The sequence below is a fragment of the Entelurus aequoreus genome, linkage group LG22 (assembly GCF_033978785.1).
Source record: "Entelurus aequoreus isolate RoL-2023_Sb linkage group LG22, RoL_Eaeq_v1.1, whole genome shotgun sequence".
NCBI lineage: Eukaryota > Metazoa > Chordata > Actinopteri > Syngnathiformes > Syngnathidae > Entelurus > Entelurus aequoreus.
In genome coordinates this window covers 4627865-4641875 of record NC_084752.1, presented here as the reverse complement: position 1 = coordinate 4641875, position 14011 = coordinate 4627865, and the positions used below count along the sequence as shown (strand labels likewise).

The 14011-nt window shown below is 38.3% G+C and overlaps 2 protein-coding genes across 7 annotated transcripts in view; one reads left to right on the top strand and one right to left on the bottom strand.

The window, feature by feature from the left end:
- Positions 1-14011, top strand: part of rnf150a (ring finger protein 150a) — a 106046-nt gene that overhangs the window by 55839 nt on the left and 36196 nt on the right. The gene's annotated exons all lie outside the window — the stretch shown is intronic.
- Positions 575-13725, bottom strand: znf330 (zinc finger protein 330). Its single transcript, XM_062033421.1, has 10 exons — positions 13648-13725; positions 9536-9670; positions 9426-9445; positions 6495-6565; positions 6330-6406; positions 4937-5063; positions 4752-4856; positions 4554-4600; positions 1028-1145; positions 575-936 (listed from the first exon to the last, which is right to left on the bottom strand). Exons 2-10 carry the CDS (start codon positions 9653-9655, stop codon positions 680-682), a joined length of 942 nt encoding a protein of 313 aa, XP_061889405.1. The 5' UTR covers positions 9656-9670; positions 13648-13725; the 3' UTR covers positions 575-679.

The window sequence follows — 14011 nt, the reverse complement described above, 5'->3', positions numbered from 1 at the left end:
TTTCAGCTTGTTGTTATATTGTCTCGTATCTCAGTTTGATTTAACACACTGCCCTTGCTTCCAGAGACTTTTGCCTTGATGCCGTGTCGTTGGATGTCCGCATCTTGCGTTAAGAGCCGTCGCTTTTTCTTGGCTGCTCTTCTGCACTGTTTGTCAAACCAAGTTTGATCCCCAGGCTTTCTGGTTGTGATCTTGCTTGGTGTGAACTCAGCCGTGGTGTTTGCCAGTAAGTTGGTGAGAGTGGTGCGGAGTGTTTCCGGGATTCACATCTTTGCAGCAGATTCTTAAAAACATTAACACAAATATTTGACTAGTTTTTTTTTGCAGAACGCTCCTTTAACTGACAAAATAGACCAAAATCCAATCTACTGCTGGTTCTTCGGAATAGACAAAACGTGTTTAGGATTTACCAAATTGTCGATGAGTCACTGAGCATTTGTCCGATTGTGAAATTTGAGTGTTTGCCAGCACGCCTTACGATGTGTTGTAGCACAAACCACCTTTTTGTCACATGACTGTATTAAGCAATGACAAGTGGCTACACACTAGTAATACTACAAATCCTGACCATGTGCGATGTTTGGCTAAATCTTTTTATTCAGTTGTTGCCGTGCTTGGTAACAGTTTCACACGTGACATTTGATAGTGAAGTCAATAAAGAAAAATGCCACCTGTCACATCAGGCAACATTTCCCTCTAATTTAAGAGAAGCAATTCCTTCTTTGGCCTCATCCTCTTCTTCGTCGTCGTCTTCCTCCTCCTCCTCCTCATCCTCATCATCATCTTCCTCATAGTCGTCGTCGTCGTCATAGTCGTCAGCTTGGCGTGCTCCGCCTCCTGACGCCAGATTCTTCCAGTATGCGTCGTAGCCTGATGCGCCGTCGTCATCGTCATCCTCGTCAGCGCCACCCTGGCGTCCGAATTTCAACGTGCGAGCTGCGGCGGTGGGGAAAGAAACGAACAGAGCGTGGACATGTGACTCATTATACACGGTAACGCGGTGGTTAAGAGTGTCGGGCTCACTCACTGGACATGCTGAGGTCTTTGGTCTCTTGTGTCTCGTGGCCACACTTTGGACACGGCGGCGCCTTGCCCTTCTCCTGTTTGAAGACCTTACTCTTGGCGTGGTCCTCGCAGTAACAGGCCTGAGGAGGGCACAGGAGCACAAGTCATGTTTGGAAACAAAGCCCAGTTTCTGGTCCACTTCAGGTCTGTTCCAATGTGTGGTGCTTCTCCGTCAAGGCACTAGTGTATGCTATGCTGACTCGCTCCCCCTCATCCAAACCCTCGCAGCCTGATGCTCAACATCACAAGCGCCGGAACTTTAGTTATTAGAGCGTTCCGGTCGGACGGTTTTTCACGGGACACATTTCCGGCGTTGTTGTTGCACTAGTGAGCCACGGATGAGGAGATGCTGCTCCGTTATTGATTGAAGTAAAGTCGGAATGTCATTAAAACAGTTACCGTATTTTTCGGAGTATAAGTCGCACCGGCCGAAAATGCATAATAAAGAAGGAAAAAAACATATATAAGTCGCACTGGAGTATAAGTCGCATTTTTGGGGGAAATGTATTTGATAAAAGCCAACACCAAGAATAGACATTTGAAAGGCAATTTAAAATAAATAAAGAATAGTGCACAACAGGCTGAATAAGTGTACGTTATATGACGCATAAATAACCAACTGAGAACGTGCCTGGTATGTTAACGTAACATATTATGGTAAGAGTCATTCAAATAACTATAACATATAGACCAGGGGTCACCAACCTTTTTGAAAGCAAGAGCTACTTCTTGGGTAGTGATTAATGCGAAGGGCTACCAGTTTGATACACACTTAAATAAATTGCCAGAAATAGCCAATTTGCTCAATTTACCTTTAACTCTATGTTATTATTAATAATTAATGATATTTACACTTAATTGAACGGTTTAAAAGAGGAGAAAACACGAAAAAAATGACAGTTAAATTTGGAAACATAGTTCATCTTCAATTTCGACTCTTTAAAATTCAAAATTCAACCGAAAAAAAGAAGAGAAAAACTAGCTAATTTGAATCTTTTTGAAAAAATTAAAAAAAGAATTTATGGAACATCATTAGTAATTTTTACTGTTAAAGATTAATGTTAGAATTTGGATTACATGTTTTAAATAGGTTAAAATCCAATCTGCACTTTGTTAGAATATATAAAAAATTGGACCAAGCTATATTTCTAACAAAGACAAATCATTATTTCTTCTACATTTTCCAGAACAAAAATTTTAAAAGAAATTCAAAAGACTTTGAAATAAGGTTTAAGTTTGATTCTACAGATTTTCTAGATTTGCCAGAATAATTTTTTTTAATTTTAATCATAAGTTTGAAGAAATATTTCACAAATATTCTTCGTCGAAAAAACAGAAGCTAAAATGAAGAATTAAATTAAAATGTATTTATTATTCTTTACAATAAAAAAAATAAATTTACTTGAACATTAATTTAAATTGTCAGGAAATAAGAGGAAGGAATTTAAAAGGTAAAAAGGTATATGTGTTTAAAAATCCTAAAATCATTTTTAAGGTTGTATTTTTTCTCAAATTGTCTTTCTGAAAGTTATAAGAAGCAAAGTAAAAAAAATTATGAATTTATTTAAACAAGTGAAGACCAAGTCTTTAAAATATTTTCTTGGATTTTCAAATTCTATTTGAGTTTTGTCTCTCTTAGAATTAAAAATGTCGGGCAAAGCGAGACCAGCTTGCTAGTAAATAAATAAAATTTAAAAAATAGAGGCATAAATAGAGGCATCTCACTGGTAAGTGCTGCTATTTGAGCTATTTTTAGAACAGGCCAGCGGGCTACTCATCTGGTCCTTACGGGCTACCTGGTGCCCGCGGGCACCGCGTTGGTGACCCCTGATATAGAACATGCTATACGTTTACCAAACAATCTGTCACTCCTAATCGCTAAATCCCATGAAATCTTATACGTCTAGTCTCTTACGTGAATGAGCTAAATAATATTATTTGATATTTTACGCTAATGTGTTAATCATTTCACACATAAGTCGCTCCTGAGTATAAGTCGCACCCCCGGCCAAACTATGAAAAAAACTGCGACTTATAGTCCGAAAAATACGGTAGCTCCATCTTTTGACGCTTCTTCCACTCCCGTCGTTGCACGCTACACCGCTACAACGGAGAAGACGCTGTGGAAGGTGAGCCACGTAAATAAGACCGCCCACAAAACGGCGCATCCTGAAGCGACGGTCAGAAAGTGACTTGAAGATGATGTGTAAAACATCATCTATGCAACATTTTGACCAAGGAACCACCATCACATGTTTTGTAGACCACAAGGAAGTATTTTACATTTAGAAAAAAAAATCATAATATGACCCAGTTGGTAATCCGTAGCGCCTTTTCTATGAAAACGGACCCGCTCATCGGCAATGCGCTTTGTCATCCGGTGCGCCCAACGGTCTGAAAAATAGGATAAGCATTGGAGATGTACTGTAGGCGACCAGAATGAGAGGAGTGGTGTGGCGCTCACAAATTCAGATATCAAAACTTGGGCTGCAACAACTAATCGATTATAAAAATAGTTGGCGATTAATTTAGTCATCGATTCGTTGGATCTATGCTATGCACATGCGCAGAGGCATTTTATTTTATTTTAGATTTTTTTTTTTTAATAAACCTTTTTTTATAAACTGCAACATGTACAAACAGCTGAGAAACAATAATCAAAATAAGTATGGTGCCAGTATGCTGTTTTTTTTTCAATAAAATACTGGAAAGGATAGAAATGTAGTTTGTCTCTCTTATCCGATTATTAATCGAAGTAATAATCGACAGATTAATCGATTATCAAATTAATTGTTAGTTGCAGCCCTAATCAAAACATATCGGGGGAGAGTTATTGACAATGAGAGTATTTTTTTTAATTTTTTAAATGAATTCCAGAAAAATTCAATTGGGCTCCAGCAAAAAGTGAACTTTTGTCAAACAGGATAAAGAGCTGGTGCTTGAGCAGTGGTTATTACTATCTACTTCAATAATTATGTTTTAAATACTAAATACTGATCTCGTATGTGTCAATATTGTATCTGCTGATGGTTATGTTGCACCAAAAAAAAAAAAAACGTCAAAATGCCAAATATCACGTCGATAACTGGTCAATCTCTTGTTCATGTTGCACCAGTGAACGGTATTTAGCGAAGAGCCAAAACGCCCTGACAACTGCCCTGCTTTGTGTTGATAACAGCACTAATACAGCTCCTTCCTCATTAGGGTGTTGTCATGTTTTAAGCACCAAGTGCTTTGTTTGGATTGTTTTTTGGCAAGTTCCGTTTGACCCAAATGCAGCCTTGTCTTTTATGACACACTTCCTTCTTGGGTTTGTCTTGTTTCCCTTGGTCAGCTTGACACTTATGACCCAACCAGACATGCAAGTGCTCGCCTCCCCAAGCCGACCGCATCAATATCAATGGTTGAATGCATGTTTGAAGAGCACTTTTTTTTGGCAGCGTGTGCAAAGGCATTTCGGTCACAGGTAAGCGCAGCTGTTGCCTTACCTTACAACGCAGGCACGAATGTTGGCCCAGTCTGTTGCAGGAAACACCTACAATGAAATATGAAAACAAATGACTGCAGGGTGCACGATCACATTCTCTCACGCCTGCACAACAAAGTTGCAAGTTTTACTGTGCGACGCCCACACATTAAAGACACTTTCACCATGTTTAACCACACCACCTGAATCAATGACTCACATTTGTAGGTTTCTGCCTGAAGGATTTGGCAGCTTGCCTGGTGCTCGAACTGATCATCCTCGCACAAGAAGTTTTGACAGAAGGAACACCGGAAAATACGCCCGCCTGTTTCGTAAACGAGCGGGAAAAGGGGGCAGTGTGAGAGCAATGGAAGGGAGCCAGGTTGGTGGGAGGTCCTTACCCACCGTGGTCCCACACTCCGCGTTCACACTCGATGCAGTCAGCCTCCGACAGGGGACACACACAGGCGTGAGTGCTCAAACATTTCCTGCTGTGGCACACCCAGGCTTCACAGAAGTCACACACCGCCCCCTAGTGGGTAGGAAAAAACACATTCCAATGAGAGGTGGTTAGCGCACTAAGTCGTTTAACCCCTTAAACGAATAATTATTTAGCCTTAGCCCCGTTTCAGCCACACTAAGCTATCGTTTAAGGCAGTGTTTTTCAACCTTTTGTGAACCAAGGCACATTTTTTGCGTTGAAAGAATCCGGAGGCACACCACCAGCAAAAATCATTAAAAAACTAAACTCAGTTGACAGTAAAAAGTTGTTGTCGGAATTGTTGGATACGACTTTAAACCATAACCAAGCATGCATCACTATAGCTCTTGTCTCAAAGTAAGTGTACTGTCACCACCTGTCACATCACACCCTGACTTATTTGGACTGTTTTCCTGTGTGTAGTGTTTTAGTTCTTGTCTTGCGCTCCTATTTTGGTGGCTTGTTCTCTTTTTTTTGGTATTTTCCTGTAGCAGTTTGATGTCTTCCTTTTGAGCGATATTTCCCACATCTACTTTGTTTTAGTAATCAAGAATATTTCAGTTGTTTTTATCCTTCTTTGTGGGGACATTGTTGATTGTCATGTTCGGATGTACATTGTGGACGCCGTCTTAGCTCCACAGTAAGTCTTTGCTGTCCTCCAGCATTCTGTTTTTGTTTACTTTGTAGCCAGTTCAGTTTATTTTCGTTCTGCATAGCCTTCCCTAAGCTTCAATGCCTTTTCTTAAGGGCACTCACCTTTTGTTTATTTTTGGTTTAAGCATTAGATACCTTTTTACCTGCACGCTACTTCCCGCTGTTTTTGACATCTAAAAAGCAATTAGCTACCGGCTGCCACCTACTGATATGGCAGAGTATTACACGGTTACTCTGCCGAGCTCTAGACAGCACCGACACTCAACAACAACACATCATTTGCAGACTATAATTACTGGTTTGCAAAAAATATTTTTAACCCAAATAGGTGAAATTTGATCATCTTGGTTCGCACACATTTGGCGCTATCTAAATGCTCGTAAACCGAAAATTCGTAAAGAGAAGGGTTTGTAAATGAAGGTTCCACTGTATTATCTTTGTGCCGCAGGTTGGTAGTGTTGTTCCTCTCAGTCAATTAGAAGAAGAAGGCGAGACAACTCATGAAAAACCGCAATGTTTTTGTCTGCCACTATTTTCCTGTAAATTTTGTGAAATTCCGAACCGCATGACCCCAGCTTTTACTGTATTTAAAATATTGTGTGAATAATACATATTGGTATGTCATCCTATTGTGCTGGTGTTCCGAATAGACGTACAACTTACCACCATGCCCATTCCAGTGCTGTGGATCCCGGGGTGCTTGACGACACAGTCCGAAGTCTTCATGCACTTGGTTTTCCCTTGTAACAAACACGCACAGAAATCATTGCAGGCGTCACATATATTTATTTGTTTGTTTTTGCAAAATGTAATTTTCGGCTCACTCACCACACTGTGCACACGTTGGAAGTTTCTGCACAGAGTTGCAGAAGTAGCAGAAAGCTCTGTTTTTCTGCTTTCTATCAGGGAGCATTGAAAAAGAAATGATTGGTTTGTTAGCTTTTAGGCTGTGTTCAAAGTTGTCATGATTGGTCGAGTGAACACGATCATGATGGGCGATATGGCCTAAAATCTATATCGAGATTTATATTGCCATATATTAATTGGTATATAAATGATCATAAAAATAGTTATAAAGACTCTTAATTTGGCTGCTGACATTTGCGGCCACACATTACATTGTTTTCGGTTGTATTATTTTCTCAAAACTTTTATTATTCTACTTGTTAATATCTGGTTGTTTTCTATTGTAACATGTATTGATCTATACTTATGGTAAAATGTCGCAAGCACGTATTCTTCTGTTGTTTGGATACTTTATATTCCGTTTTGGACTATACTACAAATTTGGTTCAATACCAAGTAGTTACAGAGGCAGTGTCGGTCATACTGTACCAATGTTCATACTTAAAATGCTGTAAATTACTGAATGATTATATTTTTATCACAAGTATAGTCTGACTAAAACACAGATTGGCTGTGTAACAATATCAATAACATTAAAATGATGTCTTACTATTGGTTCTGATTTAAATCATTTGGTCCCATTGGTGCTTACGGATGCTTTAGGGTGAGAGTAAAATAGTAATATCATGCTAAATCATCTTCTAAAACTTGTAGATCATCCTCCTTAAGTTCAGGCTCAATAATATAACTTTTTGAATCATAATTTGTCCCGAAGTAGTCGTCATTGTCTCTCATTAAGTCTGCCATGATTAATAGTGTAGATATTCTTGAAGGAAATGACGAACGTTGTGATGCGTCTGTGAAAATAATACGCCGCTGTATGTTTTAAAATGAGCAAAATACATAAATACAGTATTAGATGTTAATATGAATGTGCCTGTTACATTACTTATGTGTGTATATTAAATGTTAAAGAAGGTTTTTGAATGTTTTTAGAGTGCTTTATAGGCGGACTAAAGCAACTCTTATTGCCTCAATTGTTAGCAGACGTTTGCTAGCGTTTATGATTTGGAATGCATGAAAAATAGAAAAGTGTTCTTGTCTTACATTAGGATTGTGAACGATAAACAAAATTCAAAATAAAGTACAGTTCCACTTTAAGTTGAAGCGTGAATACAGTAGTTAAACATACTGATACATTTTCAACAAAAGGTTGTGTTAGACATTGCAGTTTGGTGTAGTAATCAGAAACACTCATTAGAGCACAACTCCTTATGTCATTTATATCCTCTTAGTTACATCACGGGTAGTAAAAATTCTGCCATAATACAAGATAAGAGACCCCGAAGACGTCATGATGTTTTGGAGTGTCGCTGGCAATGTACATGTCACATACACGTAGGGATGATGTTTGATAATAAATTATCGAGTTCGAGCCTATTATCGAATCCTCTTATCGAACCGATTCCTTATCGAGTCCATATAGGTTGTTGTATATGGAAAAAAACACACAATATTTGGTTTAACAAAAGCTCACTTTTATTATAAGAAAAAAATTAAATCTAATAAATAAATAAATATTGACTGTTACCCCCCTAAAAAAATAAATAAATATTGACTGTTGTTACCCAAAGTATATTAAGTGGGATTTTTCAGAAAAACAAATATATACAGTAACACAAAAACAAGCTGTCTCTGTGATCACTATAGGTGTATAAATAATAATATAGTGTTAAATAAAATCAGTCCCTTGGGCACAAAACTAAAAATAATACAGCTCTCCAAAAAGTGCACTTCTGCTGCTATTTGACATAACTGTTTGTTATGATGCTTTCACATTTTTGCACTTTATTTCTTTATTGAAAGAAAATTCTATGAAGAGAAAAGTTGTTTGCAAATGTGGTTACAATGCTAAAAAATGAAAAGCTAAAGCTAAAAAAAGAAATGCACTTTGAGTTAAAATGTTTCTTTATAGGGGGAAAGATGTGATGTTATGAGCTAGGGAAAATAACAACTACACTACCCAGCATGCAACGGGAGTGACGAGCATGCGCGGTAGCCCCGAAAAGTGTTGTTGCATGTCGCCACCCGGCAGCTAAGAACGAGGTTATGAGCACGCTGTGAAAGTAAACATCAAGAAGTCAGCCAACACGCCTCATCTGCATTATTTATAATTAGACAGACAACACATATACAGTGTGATTTTGTTTTGTTTACAAGGAAAGAAAAACAAAAGTTAAAAAAGGGAGATATGTTGTATATATATGTATGTGCTGCGGTTGTTTTAAGAACGTTGCGACAGCTGCCGTAAAGGAGGTGCGTTGCTAGCCTGGTTGCTATGTTTACGGTTGGTCGTAAAAGTGTTGGTCATGTGTTTGTACCCTGCTCAAATCTCTCAGTAAAGTTATTCATTGGATTATACCTTTTGTTTTGAACTTTATTACACCTTGGAGCGCTTTTTCCGGTTCATTGTTTTCCTGCTTTCGCTATCTGCGCCTAATGACTGAGCTACGTGACGCCATTTCTTGTGATGTCACACGGAGCATTTCTGGTCGGGACGGGATTCCAGGGATTCGAATAAAGAACCAACTCTTGTTCTTTACTATAGTGGTCTCGATAACGGGTACCGGTTCTCAAAAAGGGATTCAAGTCCGAGGACTCGGTTCTTTTCTTATCGAACAACCGGGAAAACCGGTTACGAGTATCATCCCTACATACACAATCCAATCACGACCAGACTGTATGAATATCCTAGAATGAGAGGATGATTTGGTCTGTGTGAACGCTAAGTCATCCCACTAAAGTGACCAAGTATCTTTTTGGAAGACGGGCGGTACGGACCAGAGTACTGCACTACATGTGTGAACGCGCCCTTAGTCCAACCTGATAGTCCCAGTTAATGTAGTGACTTACCTCTGACATTTATCACAATCCTACAAAGCAGAGAGAAATAAACCATGTTTTAGAAATGATGACATTGTGAGATTGATTAGGATTGTGTTTTAGCCACAATGGCCTCTCACCATGTTAAAGTTGCACGGGTGTTTCGCCAAATCCACCTGATCCCGGTTGGCTCGGCTCTGTTTCTCTCGCTCCTTTCGACTTTCCGCCTTTTTTCTGGCACCGGTCTTCTTCTTGGGCATTTTGGCTGCAGCAGGCTGACAAAATTAATATATACCCATAGTGTTAATTTTGACAGCAGTTTTGAATTTAGTTTTAGTTATAGTCTTATGACAAAAATTTATTTTAGTTTTGGTCTAATTTTAGTCATCTAAATTGATTTACTTTTAGTCAACGAAATTAAAACTTTAGTCTGCTAAAATTACAGTAAATTTCCATCTATCCGTCCATTTTCTACTGCTTGTCCCTCTCGGGTTCGCGGGGGTACTGGGACCTATCCCAGCTTCCCTCGGGCGGAAGTCGGGGTACACTCTGGACAAGTTAGTCAACCAAAATATAAAGTGAAGTGAAGTGAGTTATATTCATATAGCGCTTTTCTCTAGTGACTCAAAGGGCTTTTACATAGTGAAACACAATATCTAAGTTACATTTAAACCAGTGTAATAATAATTTAATGATAATAATTTTAGTCACCTATAACACAAAGTTTTGGTAATGTTAATTTTTTTTTTTTTAATATCAAAATGGAACCCCCATACTAGACTTTTTAGTGTACGGCCCTTGGTGGAAAACATTTAGACACTCCTGATCTACAATATTAAAAGCTTTCAAAATAAAAATAAAATGTACCTAAATTAGAAACAAAGTTTAGCTAGGTAATTAGAAAATAAAATACTAACCTATGAATTAAAACATCAAATTCATAATATACATTGTTAAATGTGTAACTACACATTAATACTGTATTTTTATACAGGCAGATTTTTTACAAACATGGTTATGCAGTTAAACAGCCATATTATTATTGTATGGGAAAAACTATAGCAAAATTGTAAGAAAAAGACAGTACAAAAATCGGTATGGAATGAAAAAAGGCTAATATAATACACAATATCAGTTTTAAGCATTTTTAAATGCATACTTTGACTTCTCAGTATGCGGCCCTTGGTGGAAAAAGTTTGGACACCCCTTGACCAAAGTATCAAAACTATGGATATTTTGATTTGAGAAACGATATTAGAGCATAACGATCTGATTGATATTTCAGTATTGATCCGCACATCACTACAATAAGCTCTTAATGTGAGGCAACAACTAGCTTAATTTACACAGATACAAAAATATTATCAGGTAATCAATAGTATTTCAATTTAAAATATATGTGCGATTGTGCCTAATGAAATGCAAATCTCTGCCACCATAACACCAAATGAGTTTAAATATGTACAAAGTATAAAAGATAAGGCCTCTGTAAAGTTTACTTGAAAGCCCCTTTATTTAGACTAGCTGTGAAGCATTTGTTTAGCATAAAAGTAGCATAATCTTATGGTCAGGAATGATGTATGATGCATTCAATGGTCAATGCCAATACATATCTTTCAGGCACTTTTAAAAAATGTATGCTACGTCTTTGGCCAAGCAGGTATGCGTGTGTGTTGTGAAACGGAGTTACGATGCATGCCTTCATTATAACTTGTGAACGCAGGAGAACCGGAAGCAGCAAATACACGTAACCTTAATTTACAGTTGTGCGGATGTCACCATTGATGACTCACCTGCTGATAGCATCAAATAGCGTCAAAAATAAAACTATCCCTCTTCACTTCTCCCAGGTGTACACATATTACGATGTGGAACATGTTTAAATCCACAGATTATTGTTTTCGGGGAATATGCCGTGAGAAATCCAACTTTCTCATCTCACAAGGAAATGTACTTTGTGGATGCCGTCTGCTGCTCCCACGCGCTGTAAGTCTTTGCTGTCTTCCAGCATTCTGTTTTTGTTTACTTTGCATCCAGTTCAGTTTAATTTCGTTTTGCATAGCCCTCCCTAAGCTTCAATGCCTTTTCTTAGCGGCACTCGCCTTTTGTTTATTTTTGGTTTAAGCGTTAGATACCTTTTTACCTTCACTCTGCCTCCCGCATATTGCGATCACGACAAACCATGTTCCTGACACCCACAAAGCAATTAGCTACCTGCTGCCATCGACTGATATGGAAGAGTATTACACGGTTACTCTGCCGAGCTCAAGACAGCACAGACACTCAACAACGGCACATTATTTGTGGATTATAATTACTGGTTTACAAAAAATATTTTTAACCCAATTACGTGAAATGACATCTCCCACGGCACACCAGACTGTATCTCACTAGTGCAGTGTTTTTAAACCTTTTTTGAGCCATGGCACATTTTTTGCATAGAAAAAATCCAGAGGCACATCAAATCATTAAAAACCTAAACTCAGTTGACAGTAAAAAGTCGTTGTCACCATTGTTGGATATGACTTTAAAGCATAACCAAGCATGCATCACTATAGCTCTTGTCTCAAAGTAGGTGTACTGTCACCACCTGTCAAATCACGCCCTGACTTATTTGGACTTTTTTGCTGTTTTCCTGTGTGTAGTGTTTTAGTTCTTGTCTTGCGCTCCTATTTTGGTGGCTTTTTCTCTTTTTTTGGTATTTTCCTGTAGCAGTTTCATGTCTTCCTTTGAGCGATATTTCCCACATCTACCGTATTTTTCAGACTATAAGTTGCAGTTTTTTTCATAGTTTGGCCGGGGGTGCGACTTATACTCAGGAGCGACTTATGTGTGAAATGATTAACACATTAGCGTAAAATATCAAATAATATTATTTAGCTCATTGACGTAAGAGACTAGACGTATAAGATTTCATGGGATTTAGCGATTAGGAGTGACAGATTGTTTGGTAAACGTATAGCATGTTCTATATGTTATAGTTATTTGAATGACTCTTACCATAATATGTTACGTTAACATACCAGGCACCTTCTCAGTTGGTTATTTATGCCTCATATAATGTACACTTATTCAGCCTGTTGTTCACTATTTTTTATTTATTTTAAATTGCCTTTCAAATGTCTATTCTTGGTGTTGGCTTTTATCAAATACATTTCCCCCAAAAATGCGACTTTTTCTCCAGTGCGACTTATATGTTTTTTTCCTTCTTTATTGTGCATTTTCGGCTGGTGCGACTTATACTCCAGAGCGACTTATACTCCGAAAATTACGGTATTTTGTTTTAGCAATCAAGAATATTTCCGTTGTTTTTATCCTTCTTTGTGGGGACATTGTTGATTGTCATGTCATGTTCGGATGTACATTGTGGATGCCGTCTTTGCTCCACAGTAAGTCTTTGCTGTCGTCCAGCATTCTGTTTTTGTTTACTTTGTAGCCAGTTCAGTTTTACTTTCCTTCTGCATAGCCTTCCCTAAGCTTCAATGCCTTTTCTTAGGGGCACTCGCCTTTTGTTTATTTTTGGTTTAAGCATTAGACACCTTTTTACCTGCACCCTGCCTCCCGCTGTTCCCGACGTCTACAAAGCAATTAGCTACCTGCTGCCACCTACTGATTTGGAAGAGTATTACACGGTTACTCTGCCGAGCTCTAGACAGCACAGACCACTCAACAACAACACATCATTTGCAGACTATAATTACTGGTTTGCAAAAAATATTTTTAACCCAAATAGGTGAACTTAGATCATCTCCCACGGCACACCAGACTGTATCTCAGTGCCGCGGCACAGTGGTTGAAAACCCTGATCTAAATGGATAATTCACGACAAAAAAGCGAGTGATTGTTGTACTTTAACAAATTCATAGCGTCCTTAATATTTGGCACATCACAATGCTTCAAGTACCTTTGGAAACTATGTATTTGCATTTGATACTTTTTAGACACGTCACAACTAATCTAATTAATGCTGCATGGTTCTCAACTAGTAGCAATATTTGCCGTTAAACGAGCTAATATTAGAGGATGCTCTCTTTGAGAAGGAACAACGCAGAAAAAGGGAGAACTTTGTAGCATCCCCGCTAGTGCTAGCTAGCGGCTACTCGCTAGCACTACAGTAAGTTCCATGCTATAAAGCGAATCAACTATTGTCGTCGTCGATCAGTAGCCGTGTAGTTCATTTAATTGTCAGAACTGTTACAATTAGGTGTCATTGATTATTAAAAAAAAAAAAAAAGCATGTTCTTAACTTTACCGTAAATGATGAGCGCTTCAAGTGATGCTCGGTCCGTCACTAAAAAAAACGTCCGGGCGGAAAACAAGGAAACAGAACGTAAAATTCATGGTTCCGTGCGGAAGTAGATTCAAAGTTTTTAAAAGTGGCGTTTCTGTGTGATGCTAAAAATGTCTGTCGTTTATTTTATAGAACGTGAGACTGGGAGGAGATCCGAGGTTGAAGACAAAGGTGTCCCCATTTACTAAAGAAGAGATGACGTTTGGTATATTTAGGAAAGAGAGCAACCCAGAAATGATCATTAATATTACCTACCGCCCGAATGCAGCTGGGATAGGCTCCAGCACCCACTGCGACCCCTTAGAGTTAGAGCAGGGGTGTCAAA

What these genes read in the sequence shown, in the direction of transcription:
- znf330 (XM_062033421.1), bottom strand. Translation starts at nt 9,655, where the DNA reads ATGCCCAAGAAGAAGACCGGTGCCAGAAAAAAGGCGGAAAGTCGAAAG. An exon ending in GATTGTGATAAATGTCAGAG is followed by an intron (nt 6,566 to 9,425) that starts GTAAGTCACTAC and finishes GCTCCCTGATAG; the next exon opens with AAAGCAGAAAAACAGAGCTT. An exon ending in ATTCGTGCCTGCGTTGTAAG is followed by an intron (nt 1,146 to 4,553) that starts GTAAGGCAACAG and finishes TGCCCTCCTCAG; the next exon opens with GCCTGTTACTGCGAGGACCA.